Source organism: Pleurodeles waltl, chromosome 9 (genome assembly GCF_031143425.1).
Source record: "Pleurodeles waltl isolate 20211129_DDA chromosome 9, aPleWal1.hap1.20221129, whole genome shotgun sequence".
Taxonomy (NCBI): domain Eukaryota; kingdom Metazoa; phylum Chordata; class Amphibia; order Caudata; family Salamandridae; genus Pleurodeles; species Pleurodeles waltl.
The window spans coordinates 58,302,731-58,317,900 of record NC_090448.1 but is presented as its reverse complement, the minus strand read 5'-3'; the positions used below and the strand labels follow the sequence as shown (position 1 = coordinate 58,317,900).

Below are 15,170 nucleotides of genomic sequence, written 5' to 3'. Positions count from 1 at the left end.
ATCTCATTCTTCTTTTATCTCAGAATGTCCTTTTGGAAACTTCTTAGGTTCAGCAGTGAAAGCTCCACGCTTTGTTTCAGTTTTGCTCAAAGTGTCATCACCCGTAAGAATATGTGCCTTGATAAGAACACTGGGCATCTCTGGGTCAAGTTTCTTGTACAGAATATGAAGCAGGATTAAGTGTATTTTCTTGCCTGTTCTGTAACGTATCTATAACTGACAATCCTTGACTTATGAACATTCCACCAAATCTAAGTAACACGAAAATTAAGATATGCGTCATTTGACAGTACAATGACTCAATTGGAACCTTTTCGAACAGCCCACTCAACATGTGGTGCAACATGACGGTCAGCTTCCTCCAATTTGCTGCTACCTTCTTGGACAATATGGCCTGTACCTTTTGAATATATCTCTGCAGGTACTCTGTAACTCTTCATTGACAAATCATTTCCACTTGCAATAATTAGAAATTGAGGTGGTCATTCTGAGTTTGGTGGGTGACTTAGGTTGCCACCTGACCGCTAGTGCCACCAGGATACTGCCGGCCCTATTCCAAGTTCACCACAGGCATGGCGGGCGGGAACAGTGTTTCCGCCCGCCTGCCCTGCGGTGAAGAGGTCCTTAACATTGACAATTTGGCAGTGCAGCGGGTGCAGCAGCACCTATTGCGCATTTCATTACCCGTAACTCGGGCAGTGAAATGCGTGACGGGCTGTGCATGGGGGCTCCTGCGCTGCCCATGCCAAGTCCATGGGTAGTGCAGGGTCCCCCAGGGGACCCCTTGCAACCCCATTCTGCCAGCTTTTCTACCGCGGTGCAAACCGCCATGGAAAGGCTGGCGGATGGGGACTCAAAATCCTGATTACAACTGCTGGGACCGCCAGGCTGCAGGCTGGCTGCAGCCTGGCAGTGTTTGCAGTTGGACCGTGGCCACTCCGCAACGGTCAGAATGGGGCAGATCGGACCGCCACTACTGGGGCGGTCCAACTGCCATCCCGAGTCGCCAGACTCAGAATGACCACCTCAGTGTTCACTGAAGCATCAGTAATGGTTTGGCGTGTTAACATCTCCAAGTTCATATTGTTCGATGTTGATGACCAGAATTTATCAAGTTGCACAGGTATAGGTGTCGAATTTTTGATGCATGCAAGGTCAATTGTTCCACTTGTAAACATTCGTCTGATTCTCTCACATTCTTTGACAAATAGTTCAAGACAGTTTGCAGTTCTTGCAAAGTGCACACTGACTTTGATATCTGTAGAACAGTCTAAACAGCCTTGTCAAAGTTTTGCATGGATAAGATCTTGACCATTTGCAATTCTGGCATATAATCCAAAATAACAGCAACTTTCAATTAATTGAAATTCTTGAGGGGAAAGTTTTAGAGTTTGTGCTTCACTGGTTTGGTTGCAGCATCTTTTTCAAATAATGTGTTTGCTGGAAGAAGATCATGCAAAATAATGTCCCTGATAAATTCACCCCCTTTCTTTTAATACATCCATCTCTCTAAGTGCTTGCAAAAGTTGTTTTTTGTAACCTGTTTTGTAGTGGCAGGTTGGATGAAATTCTTACTAAGGCAATTAAAGCATGGAATTTTAGCTTTAGTGATTATGTCAACCAGCTTTTTCTCTTTCAATACAAATGTCTCCTGCTTCAGTTCTGCGTATAGTTTCGATTCATGTTCCAGGACATCTAGTAGACGTGTCTTTAAATCATTATCCACATATTGTTTGGTCACAAAGTTGTGTAGTCGCACAGGCTCAGTCATTTCAAAGGGGTTTCCTTGCTGCTGCATGAAATTAAGAAGGCTATCAACATGTTTATTAAAATGTTCCCCTCTCTTTCCCACAAGTTCGTGTTGAGCAACAGTTTCACGATGGTCCGTTAATTTTGAATTTGTCATCTCTCTGAAAACATTACAAATAGAAAGGACTTCATGATAAACTAGCTGCCATTGAGCAACATATTCACTTTTACATGTCTGACCAACAGTTTCCTTGGAGCTTTTCTGTGATCTCTGGATCATCTGTTCCAGTTTCATATCTGAAGCCACAGCATTGAACCTTCCCTCTTTGCCTTTCACCACAAAATGTCTTTGGATGAATTTACTGTAGAGGTATGGTTTTTACACCTCTAGCTTCTTCACTCTTTCCAAATACCAGGACCCATATCCCAGGTAGTTTATGCAATAGAATTCTCGAAACACAGTAATCAGTAGCTCTACAGTCTTCATGTGCAGCTCCCAATCACCTTCCATGTCAGCATGTGCCAAGCTTTTCAGTAGACCTATTCTGTGTAAAACATTTCCCCAGTACTTGCAAAGTTCTTGTTTTTTCTTCACATTCTTTGACAACCTCTACGAACTTGGGTGTTTATTTACAAGCCCCTTGTGTCGCCGGTGCGTCACTTTTTATATGGGAAAAAGCGGCGGCGCAAACGGCTTGTAAATAAGCCCAGCGATTTTCAGGTTTTCTGATTTTGAACTGAGTGTATTGAACATTGCCTGGCTTTGCATTATGTCTTTTGAATGAAGTGCGCCCTGTGCTTGTTCACTTCTGAGATAAGATATGCAAAACCTAATTTGTCATTCTTGTTTCAGAAGGCATTCCAACGCAATGTTTCTACACCCTCAGGTATGATGAGCAGACCTTGTAACTAACTAACATAATGAGTTCCGCTTATTATTGACTGGACAATTTTGTTTGCAAATATTTCAGCCTCAAAAAGTGCATTGTCTACCCCACATCCAGTGAGATAACTTCCTGCATACTGCAACGCAACTTTTGTCATGTGGAAAACGCCCATCATTGGATAAAGATCACCAAATTCTACTGTGTTGATCATAAAAATGTCAGTTACCATACGGAAAAAAAACGTAATCGCAGAAAATTGGCAGGGTAGCCTGGTCTTCAAGCTGAGTATGCACATTTTGGAATTTTTTTAAAGCGGTGTATACTGTTGCGTAGTTTGGGACTGGAGGTGGTATTACTGGTAAAAACCCTACCTTCTTCAGTGGGACGGTATTATGGGAGATTGGAGCATGAATTCCAGCCCACGGAGGAAGTGCCTTTTTTTCATCCTTCAATCCGCACCAAATAAGCAATATGATACATTGAGTTAGATCAGCTTTGTGGACTGCAGCATCAGGTAGAAGAACATTCAAGTCCTCGGCCACTTTAAAACTTTCCGGTAGACATGGACGAGTTGATAGCTTGTAGTGATTTTGCACACGTTGGCAAGGCAGTTGGGTTATAAGTTTACAGCTTTGTTTGTTTATGCCTACAACTGACACAGCTTGTTTTCCCTCAGCTACTTCATTTTACAGTGTTGAAAAGCACTATGGCAGTATCATGTGTGCTGGATGTTCCAGACAAAGATGAGTTATCTACAAAATCAAAATTACCAAGAGCAGCAATTGTAAATCCTTTTCTGGTAAAGTGACATGCTGTTGAATTCACAAGATCTTACAGCATGAGCTATTAACAAGTTCCTGCTCCGTACTATGTCATGATAACTTGTTGATACACCAATCCTATTCATTGAAGTGATTAGCTCTCTACTTCTTCGCTTACATCTTCAAAGCCATCATCAATGTTGTCGGCTTCTGTTACAAATTCGAGAACTTTAGTTTGTAACAGTTTTGCTTTGCTGATATTAAACAATGATGTAAAAAATATCTGATAGAGACTTCTAGTTGCAGATTCCTTACCTTTGAATTTTCCCCCCAAGTGTCAGACTGGATCCGGAGATTTTTCTTCGAGCAATACCCTTGCGCGTTGGTAGGTGGCGTTGGTCGACTCCACTGGTGTCGTGGTCACCATGATGACGCCGGGATTAGTACATAAACGCCGCCCTTGCGCAGTGATGTCAGTTCTTTTCTTTCCGCGCCACGCGCTGATCCGGAGAAGAGCTACCCTCGGCTATTTTTTGGCCGAATTTGACCATTTTGTTGAGTTTTTTGTGTGCGAACTATGGTGCGTCGAGGATGTCCCCGAAGACCGCGTTCAAGCCTTGTGAGGACTGCCATCGGACGATGTCGGTGACGGATCCTCATCGCGTTTGTCTGTGGTGCCTCGAACGCGACCACGACCCGATGTCGTGCTCCGAGTGTCGGGCCATGCATCCGAAGTCTTTGAGAGAGCGGTCCCTAAAGCTAATGGTGGCCCGGCACTCGACTCCACGTAGGTCCCGGTCTTGCTCGAGAGGAAGGTCTCAAGATCGGTCGCGGAGTCATCACCACTCGTCTTCTTCTAAATCCTCGGGTCAAGGTAAGAAGAAGAAGTCAAAGAAGTCCCATCGCTCTCCGACTTCGCCCTGTCGCTCGGCCGACGCGACGAGGGAAGAGCGTCCATGCATTAGGCCTCCATCCTCGTAGCCTGCGTCTGGGTTGACTCCGTGCTGCCCTGAGTTTCCCAGAGCCGGAGCGACCCCCACCCAACTAAAAGAGTTTTACGAGGTCATGCGCCTCATTTTTGGGCGGGCTGACCCCGATACAGCGCCTTTGGGCCCAAGGGGTTTGCCTGAGGGGCCTTCAGGTTCCGCGCCTGGCGGCTTCGGCCCCAGCCACTGAGGTCACCTCCCCAACTGCACACAGATCCGCACCGGTGGCGGTTGCACCCTCAAGACCTTCCCCAGCGCCGGTTCGATTGTTGACGCTCCCGACATAGGTGGTGACCACTATCACGTCGACCCGATTCTTATCCCCGATAACTCAGAGTCGGAGCGGCATCGACTGATGCTGCCTTTGGCTTCGTTGGGCCCCAGTTCGGATTCGGACCCTTTTTCCTATGGGTACGAATATGGGGAGGAATTGGAGGGGTCCCTGGACCTTTATGAATACCAGGATGACACTGCTATGGACTGGGCACAGGATTTGGGCGAAGTCAGTGGTCTGGATACTTCTCCTGACGCTGGCATGCTGTCTCCTCCTACCGTGGCTATGGATGAGGGAGCAACTTATGGTATGGTGGTCAGTAGGGCAGCTGAAGTCCTCTGCCTTGAGCTGCCTACTGTAGAGGTCAGGTCTAATCTCCTGACGGAGGTGCTTCAGCCTGCGGCTTCTACTTCAGAAACCCGTTCACCATTCAATGAGGCCCTCACTGAAGTCCTTTTGGGTACATGGTCCTAACCCAACACAGGGCTCCTGTGAACAGGACTATCGCACGCCGCCATCGTCCCGCTCCGTACGACCCAAAAATTCCTGTCCCACACCCTACGCCTGAGAGTATTGCTATCCAGGCTTCCTCTTCTTCAGGCGCGTTCCCTTCCGCACCCCCAGACAGGGAATCCAAAAGACTGGAACAGTTTGTCAAGAACTTGTTTTCTTCCTCCAGTCTAGCGCTGCGGTCTGTGAACACTGCATGCCTTTTGGGCCACTATACCCACTCCCTGTGGGATACGGTTGCGCAAGTCCTGCTCAGATACCGGAGGAGGCCCGTTCTATCTTCTCCCAAGCAGTGAACGATGGGAGAGACGTAGCGAAGTTCACAATCCTTTGTGGGCTGGATATGACCGACTCTCTGGGCAGATCGGTTGCAACGACAGTGGCCTTACGGCGCCACGCCTGGTTACGTACTTCTGGTTTCTCTGGGATGTCCAACAGTGACTCATGGACATGTACTTTGATAGCACCCGTCTCTTCGGAGACAAAGCGGACTCGGCCTTGGAGAGATTCAAGGATTCCCGGGCTACGGTTCCATCCCATGGTCTTTCCTCGGCCTCTCGCCCACCACAGTCCACTTTTCGCCCCTTTTGTGGACACAGAGGGGGCGCCCTGTCGCGTCCTCCACACAGCCACGGTGCCACGCACGCTGGCCAGCCTATGCGTGGCCAAGGACGCAGAATCCCACGTGGCTGTGGGACAGGGAACCAGAGGTCTGTCCAGTCCACCTCTGCCCCCGCTGCAGCCTCCAAACCCTCCTAGTCCGTCCCCTCACTCCCGCCCAGTTGGTGGCAGGATCCGCCATCACCTGCCCCACTGGTAACATATCACCACGGACGGGCGGGTTTTGCAGATCAGTCAGAAGCGGTACTCCCTCCCTTTGAAATCTGCTCCACCACACATGCCCCATCCTTCCATCACCTTCCAGAGTATCATTTGGCACTTCTCCGCCAGGAAGTCATGGCTCTCTTGGCCAAGGGAGCTATAGAAAAGGTCTCTGTGCCAGAAGTAGTTTGTGGTTGTTATTCCTGCTACTTTCTGATACCAAAGAAGGACAAGGGCTTACGTCCTAATCTAGACCTTTGGTACCTGAACTACTTCCTCAAGAAGGAGAGATTCTAAATGCTCACCCTGGCTCAGGTTCTGTCTGCCTTAGACTCAGGAGACTGGATGGAAGCGTTGGACTTGCAGGACGCTTATTTCCACATCCCTATCCTGCCTGCCCACAGACGTTACCTACGATTCGTGGTAGGTCACGAGCACTTTCAGTTTACATGCTCTCCTTCGGCCTTACCAGTGCCCCTCCGATGTTCACGAAAGTTATGGCGGTGGTTGCAGCTCATCTGCGCAGGTTAGGGGTCTCAGTCTTCCCCTACCTCGACAACTGGCTGTTGAAGGTGGATTCGCCCCAGACAGTCGTCTCCCACCTTCAGACTACGGCGAAACTCCTTCACACGCTGGGGTTCACTATAAACGTGCTGAAGTCACACCTGACTCCTCTCAGATGCTCCCTTTCATCAGGGCAGTTCTGGACACAGTGCAGTTTCGGGCTTATCCTCCCGAAAAGCGAGTCCAAGACATTCAGGCTATGATTCCAATCTTTCAGCCTCGGTCTTGGGTTTAGGTGAGACTGACTCTGAGGCTGCTGGGCCTCATGGCCTCCTGCACCCTGCTAGTAACACATGCCAGATGGCATATGCAGGCTCTGCAGTGGGACCTGAAGTTCTAGTGGGCGCAGCATCAGGGAAATCTCTCTGACATGGTCCAGATCTCAGAGGGGACTGCGAAAGACCTGCAGTGGTGGCCTTCAAATCCGAATTGGGTCCACGGCAGATCCCTATCCCTTCCCCAACCAGATCTCTATAGTGACAGATGCGTCACTTCTGGGTTGGGGCGGCCACATGGGAGAGGCAGAGATCAGAGACCTCTGGTCTCCGGCGGAATCGGGGCTCCATATAAATCTGCTGGAGGCTTGCGTTAAAAGCATTCCTTCCCTCTCTCAAAGGGAAAGTGGTGCAGGTGTTAACGGACAATACTACCGCCATGTGGTACTCCAACAAACAGGATGGAGTAGGGTCCTGGGCCTTTTGTCAGGAGGCACTACGCCTCTGGACATGGCTGGAACATTAGGGCATTACCCAGGGCTCCCTCAACGCCAGAGCAGACGAACTCAGCCGTCGATGCACAGTCGATCATGAATGGCGTCTCCATCTGGAGGTGGCACAAGGTCTTGGCACAAGGTCTCTTTCAGCAGTGGGGAGAGCCTTGGTTAGATCTGTTCGCCTTCACAGAGAACGCGCAATGTCAGCTGTTTTGCGCGTTGGAGTTTTCAAGGCGGCACTCGCTCGGAGACGCTTTTCGTCTCGAGTGGAATTCCGGCCTCCTTTACGCCTTCCCACCAATCCCTCTTCTTCCCAGAGTTCTCGAGAAAATCAAGAACGACCGGGGCCAAGTCATCTTGGTGGCTCCGGACTGGGCTCAAAGAGTGTGGTATCCAGAGCTATTGAGCATGTCCCTTGATCCTCCACTGCCTCTTCGGGCGGATGTTCTGTTGCAGCAACAGGGGACGGTTCTGCACCCGAACCTGTCCAACCTCCACCTTCATGCGTGGAGATTGAGAGGCAACAGTTGATGGCTTTTGCCCTTCCACCGAAGTCTTCAATGTTATCTGGGCAGCCAGGCGTCCATCGACTAAAACTGTATACGCCTGTTGTTGGAATAAATTTGTGGCATGGTGTACCAACAAATCTGTTGATCCCCTTTCTGCCCCTCTGTCAGAGGTTCTTCTGTTCATTCTTTCTTTAGCCCAGCAGGGCCCTGCTTTGGGCACCCTTAAAGGGTATTTATCTGCCATTTCCGCCTTTCTTAGGCTACCTGATCAGCCCTCACTCTTTAAATCTCCTATTGTGAGTAGGTTCCTAAAAGGGCTCACCTATTTATTTCCTCCCACTCCATTTATCATGCCTCAGTGGGACCTTAATCTTGTACTTACTTATTTGATGTGTACCCCCTTTGAGCCAATGCATAATTGTCCCTTGCAGCTCCTCACCTTCAAAACTGTCTTTCTGGTCACTATTACCTCTGCTCTCAGGGTGAGTGAGCTTCAGACCCTTTCCTCAAAACCTCCATAATTGTCTGTACATCCTGACAAGGTAGTTCTACGTACTAGAGCTTCCTTCCTTCCTAAGGTGGTTTCCCCATTTCATGTGGGCAGTCCATCACTTTGCCTACTTTCTACACACCCCCACATCCTTCACATGAGGAAGAGAGACTACACCATCTGGACCCAAAAAGAGCATTGACATTCTATCTCAATTGTACGAAAGATTTCCGGGTGGACGATCAACTCTTCGTTGGCTATGTGGGTGCGAAAAAAGGGAAGGCGGTGCAAAAGCATACCATCTCTCGATGGGTGCTTCTTTGCATCAAAATGTGCTACGCTTTGGCTAAGAAGCAACCCCATGAAGGCTTGTGTGCTCATTCCACCAGAGCAACTGCTGCTTCCACTGCGTTAGCACGCGGAGTTCCTGTCCTGGATATCTGTCAGGCAGCTACGTGGGGATCCCTGCAAATGTTTGCTAAGCATTACTGCCTGGATAGTCAGGTCCGTCGAGACGCCTACTTTGGTCGTTCGGTCCTGCAAGACTTTTTAGTATTATCTTGGTTCGCAGCCTCCACCGAGGATGGCATTGCTTGGGTATCTATTCTAAGGTAAGGAATCTGCTACTAGAAGTCTCTATCAGATGAACAAGTTACTTACCTTTGGTAACGAAATATCTGGTAGAGAAATATTCTAGTTGAAGATTCCTTACCGCCCACCCATCCTCCCCGCTTGCGAACTGATTTCTAGGGACAGGGATTCCCCCTTTCAGGTCCTTAGTTCTGGCGCACCAATCTCAGTCTTCTTAGCGGCTCTACGCTCTGGCGTGGAAAGTCATTAAAAGAAACTGATGTCACTGCACGAGGGCGGCATCTATGTACTACTCCCGATGTCATCACAGCGACTACAATGCTGACGACGCCTGCGGAGTCAACCAACGCCACCTACGGACGCGCAAGGGTATTGCTCGAAGAAAAATCTCCGGATCCAGTCTGACGCCTGGGGGGAAACTTCTAAGGTAAGGAATCTGCAACTAGAATATGTCTCTACCAGATATTTTGTTACCGAAGGTAAGTAACTTGTACGTTAAGACAATATAAAGCATTCTTGTTGACTCCCCGGAGCTCTGGGGCATCACAAAATTTGTCAATAAGTCCAAAATCTAAATCTTTCAGGACTTTTCTTAAAATAGGTCCTGCTGATTTTACTGCATCCTGTGATCTTATTTTGGCAGCAAGGACTTCAGGAGTCAAATCGGCTGAGAACACCATAAGTGGCTTATTCTTTTTGTTAGACTGACAAAAACGAATTCTGTCATTCTACATTCTCACCAGAAAAATCTTAATTTCATCATTATGGATCAAAACATTTTCGTCAATGTTGACCATTATTTCTCTGATCTCACTGAGTGTGAGCCCGTTGCCAGCACTCAAGAGTGGCTTTAAAACTTCATTTGTGTTTTCAAAGAGTGCAAACCACTGAAGGCTGTCATTTATGTTGCTGCTGGGAGCTCAATGTACATTCATATTTCCAAAAGTATGCATGCATGCAGTTCGGGTGGGCATACAAATCCGCTGTAAATACATTCACCTTGCTGTTTAGATCAGCTACTCGGCTAAAAACTTAATCTTGGAAGAAACTAGCTGCAGATAAAAACATTTTTGTCCTTTGAGACTCACATACTCTGCACTTTGTTCTTTTGTCAGTCCCATTGGGCCCTTGATCTGCCTAAACCACAGATAACACATTGAAGATCATCTGCTTTCTGATCAGTTGTTGGAGGTGGACGAGGGCTAGCTATTGAACTTCTAAGTGGATGGGCATTGGGTTTGGTTGTCCTCGCTTTCTCAGAAAACTCAGATTTTTGTTGTGATCCACTGGTTTCTGCTATTTTTTGACAAACATTTTTCCAGGCTTTTTCCATTGTATACGACTTGTGGCACTTGTTGTTACATTGATAAAATATTTGATCCACCCATCAGTTTCAATCTTTTGTGAACTTCGTCTTGTGTATTCCTGCAGCATCTCAAACTCTCTTTTTGTCCAGGCGCAGTTGATGTTAGCTTTTCTTTCGGATTAGTTTGGTTTATGCCACATTTTTTTTGTTGAAGGAATCCTCAGATTTTGTTGTTAGCAACACTCTGTTAGGAGGAAAAGATCCTCTGCTATGACCTGCTTCTCTCATGTTTATGAATTTGAATCAACGGAAAACCTGAAACAAAAACAATATTAAAATAAATTACCAATATGCTGGCTCAAACACATTATTATAGAGCCACCAGTTTGGAAACTGGTAGAAGGGTTGCTCTGAGGAGGAGGTATTTTCTGTCTCTGTAAGACTACTTGGCCATGCAAACTAATGTTTGGACACCAAAATGAAGCATATAGGTCTCATGGTTCCTAAAATATTACATCATGACTGCAACACATCCGCCATTTTTAAAAATGTCGACCAGAGAGAATTAGCCCAGATTAGCAATGTCTACCCAAGCTAAATGACTCCTCTAATGATACAAAAACACAAGTCAAAAATGAAAATCTCTGGACAACAATTTTTTTACAGAGGTATATCAAGGGACCAGGACTAATACTTTAAGATTAACTGTCTCTCAGTCTTTTTCAACAAATTAAAAATGTTTATTTATTTTTTTGTTTGTAGCATTGGTGGACTTATTTTGGACAAAACTGTAACAGATCCTAACTTTGAAGGGATGGCAGTTTTCACACCAGTAATTAATGGTAGGTGTCTGATTCTTTTATTACATTTTGCCTCTTTACGAGAGTCTAGAAAAGTTGACTGTCATTAAAATTCCATGGAGATTGTTATACAATTAGTGATTATAAAAGTTTCCTATCTCATATTGTAAAAAGTGTGCTTTTATGACGGCCAACCTGAATCTGTCAAGATAAAATCTTATGTTTGGGAAGTCTGATTTTGTGCCATGTACATAGCAAACATATATCTCTTTGACTTGTAGGCACATAATTAGTACGCTTTACTGTGTTGGAAGGGGTCTGGACATAGGCCTGGTTTTGAGATCTCATTTTGCATTGTTCATTTTATTTCGCAAATAATACAGTGTATTCTGACAGCTCTTTTGGGATGGGGTATAGGTTGCTTTCTCTTACGATTATGTGGATCATTATGACTCCGGCGATAGGTGTTAATGTGGTGGTAGTACCGCCAACAGGCTGGCGGTACATACTGCCACATTATGACATTGGCGGGTTGGCTGCAACCAACTCGCCAATTCACCATTCATACCGCCATGGTGGTAGCAGACTCCGGGCCGGAGATATCAATCTCCAGCCCGGCGGCTGCTATAGTACCGGCGGCAGCATTTTGAGCCAGCCTACCGCCATGGTTTTGGTGACGTTGCTGATGCCACGAAAACCATGGCGGTAGGCCTTACCAGTGACAGGGAATTCCTTCCCTGTCACTGGTTGTTGGCTCACCCACCCCCCAACACTCCCCAGATGCCCCCCTGCATCCATGCTCCTCCCCTCTTAACCTCCCCCCCATACACGCACACCCCTGCAGACACGCACCACGCATACACCCACTCAGTCACACTGGCATACACGCATACATCCAGTCATGCTCGCACACATCTGTACACACATTCACACTGACATGCAGACACGCATTCACGTATCCATTCTTACACGCATTCACACACATTCATACACCCATGCAAACAACAATACACACACAGACGCATTCACGCACACACTCACAGATTCATGCACACAACCCCACACACACACACACAACGCCCCCCACCCCTCTGCCCTGTCAGAAGCCCAACTTACCTTCATCCAGCTGGTCTTCTGTCAGGGAACGAGACGGGCGCTGCTACTGCCAGCAGCGCCCACCAGCAGAATACACCAGGTCGTACCATAGGTCATGATACAGCTAGTGGCGGTCTACTGGCGTGACGGTGCTGGTGGTAGCAGCGCCACCTTGCCACCATCCGCCAGTATGGCCACGGCCGGATTTCCCTCCTTCTTGTGGTGGAAGTCCAGCTGTGGTCATTATCTGTCAGACGGATGGTAGCCGCGGTGCCGGTCTTTTGGCGGCCGTCACCGCGGTGGTAGGCGGTTTGTACCGCCAATGTCATAATGTACACCTATGTCTAGATAACCATCTAGGAATTGTATTTTGGATTTTATCTACAGGAGCCAGGTTAATTATTCAATACTTACAGAATACTTACAAAATATAAGTATGTTACGTAGAGCTGTAAGCTTCCAATTTCAGATTCTCTCACTTCCCCTATGCATTGATGTGTGTTAAAAGAGATCTAAAATAACTTGGAGACACTATGAGAGTTATCACAGGCTTGGAAGGGATTTGGGCAGCATTTAGAATTATATAAATTCTATGTAATCAAAATAACATGGCATCTGGGAATGTTATGTTTTGCATTAGTGTCCATGCCACTGATGTGTGCCAAAGAAGATCTAAAACCAATTGATGTTCACTGTGGAAGTTATGACATGCTTGGAAGCATTTTGGGGTAGCTTTCAGAATTATATAAGTTCTATGTAAACAAAAAAACATGAATCTGCGAATATCATATTTGCACTAGTGCAAAACAACGTTGCCGTAGATCTCACTAAACACTAAAATCTTCAAACCTTTTTATCAATCTGGGTTACCTCTAGGACACTCCTGACACCTCTGAATATGCCCAGATAATGTGTATTTATTTAATTTATAGCATTCACATCGATACATGTTTACGGTAGGGAATCCAACATCATCTATAAGGAAAATCTTAAAAATATAACCCTATTAAATATGAAGTTATTCCTCTCTGAGGTTCTTAATTGTTTTCAGAGTTGTTCAAGAGTAAGCATTGTTTGTTATGTGAGCCAAAAGATCTGCTTTATCTTTAAAGATCTCTAGGCAGCACTAACATTGCTCTAGGTCACTACAGAATTATTCTAGAGATCCTACTTTGTAGTCAACTTACACAACTAAAAGTCTGTCCCACAGATTTTCAAGGTCTTTCAACACATCCAAAAAGTTCAGGGGTAGCGGACCAAGACAAGTTTCCAGATGGCATCATGACGCAGGAGTACTGGCTCGGGATCACATTGGACTTCCCTGAGGCAAGGGGAGGTCCCCAGGGACTTGATACAGCCATAACTATAGGGTTTCCAGAAAAGGCAGATGAGACCCACAAAATGTATCAAATCCCAGATGTAAGCTAGCCCCCTCCACATGTGAGGAATATAATCTAAGTGGTGGGCACAAGGGGACGTTTGCCATTGGAAATCTGGTGCAGCTGCCACAAAGGATGTTCAAATGTCTCTGAACAGAGGGGTTGGCTGTGGTGACTGGACAGGGGAAGGAGTTATGGGGAGTGGAAAGCTGTGAAGAAAACATGAGACACCTTAGAATATAACATCAGCTCTACGCTTGAGGTGATACATTAGAGGTGATGACCATGAGACAAGGTTAATGGAGAGAGCAGTGGATTCGAAGGCATAAGTGTTATACAGAGAGTCAGGGAGGCAAGAAGTAAACAGAACCGGCATCTGTTTTTAAGTTTAGGGTTTGTAAGAAAGGAAACTGACAACCCCATGCCCAGTAAAGCTTTTCATTTGAAGGAGCATGAGCATTGGTAAGAAAACGAGGAATCAATTCTCTGGTGTGGCATCCCTGAGTCGAGTAAGTCCAGAGATCCATGTGAGAATAGTGACTCTGCACCTCCATTTTGTGGTGGAAATTGAGGATAAAACTTTGAAGGCGATACCAAGCGCAGGGAGGGATAGATAGAGCAGAGGTACATTAAGATAGATATGAGATTCAGAGAGTTGTGCAAGTGGCCAGAAGTGAAAATAAGAAGGCGCTGCTTACTTTTTTCATGTACATCTGTTTATTATGTTTTCATTCAGGACGTAACAAAGTAGCTTAACAGAACAGAAAGGCAATGTGGCCGTCGACAATAAATTATCCAAATTGTTTTTCATGACCAACTTTATAAACTTTTTGGTTATACCATGACAGCACACGTTTACAAGGAACCCCAGCCAAAGTTTCAATGTTGTCAGCAACCCTGGCCCTCAGTCTCCCCGCCCATCCCATTTACCTCTTTTGTTCTTCAGTGTGTATTTATAATACTTGAACAAGCCCACCATTTCCCCCAAATCTTGTTGTGCTTCTTTGGAGAGCCCCTGGCACTATATATGGTTTCTTCTATCTTAGTAACCCAAGCCATGGCAGAAGTCCACTTCTCCACCGCAGGTGCTGTGACTGTGGTTCAGTAATCCACTTTGTCGCGTTTGGCCAAAAGTGTGGCAATACCAACTAGTGTCCGCTAGTAGCAGGGAAGGTCAAGATCCTCCAGTATACCCAATACTGACATCTGTGGGGTAAGGTCCACTGGCTGACCCAAAATCTCAGACATTCTCACCTCAATGCTGCTCCAGTAGGACTCTGTAACAGGATAGGACCACACCATGGAGAAGAAATGTGTCTCAGGTGAGGGCAATTGGATGAAGCTTGTTTGCCGGCCCTCCAGAGCTGCAGGGGTGTAAAGATAATTAAGTTAGATCAAGCGTATGTGGGCCGGAATGGCGAGGGTGTGTGGGGCCACGCAAGCAACTCTCCAATCAGCCTCCCTTTGGGTGTCGTGGGTTCATCCTAGCTTTGTACTTGGGCACACTTATTTTAGCTGCAGGCCTGCGACCTGTGCCCTTTTACCTAGCTACACATTTTATTTTATTTAGTCATTTTTATTATATTTCAGCATGGCTTGCTTTTACAAGGGACGTTTTTATTATCTAATCAACTGCTTTTCTGCAAAAGCATTGTTGTCAGTTCTTTGCATGACATTCCATCCTGTGCCTCTGCTCAAGGTTGTACATGATAGTTTACTTATTAATGCCAGCCCA

At 46.5% G+C, this 15,170-nt stretch overlaps 1 protein-coding gene across 4 annotated transcripts in view; it reads left to right on the top strand.

The window, feature by feature from the left end:
• The window catches only part of SLC41A3 (solute carrier family 41 member 3), a 283,615-nt gene that overhangs the window by 226,119 nt on the left and 42,326 nt on the right, over nt 1–15,170 (top strand). For all 4 annotated transcript variants that reach the window (XM_069206274.1, XM_069206276.1, XM_069206275.1 and 1 more), the window contains one exon: nt 10,924–11,003. In XM_069206274.1, coding sequence (XP_069062375.1) covers nt 10,924–11,003 — 80 coding nt within the window. The remainder of the gene's footprint in view (nt 1–10,923; nt 11,004–15,170) is intronic.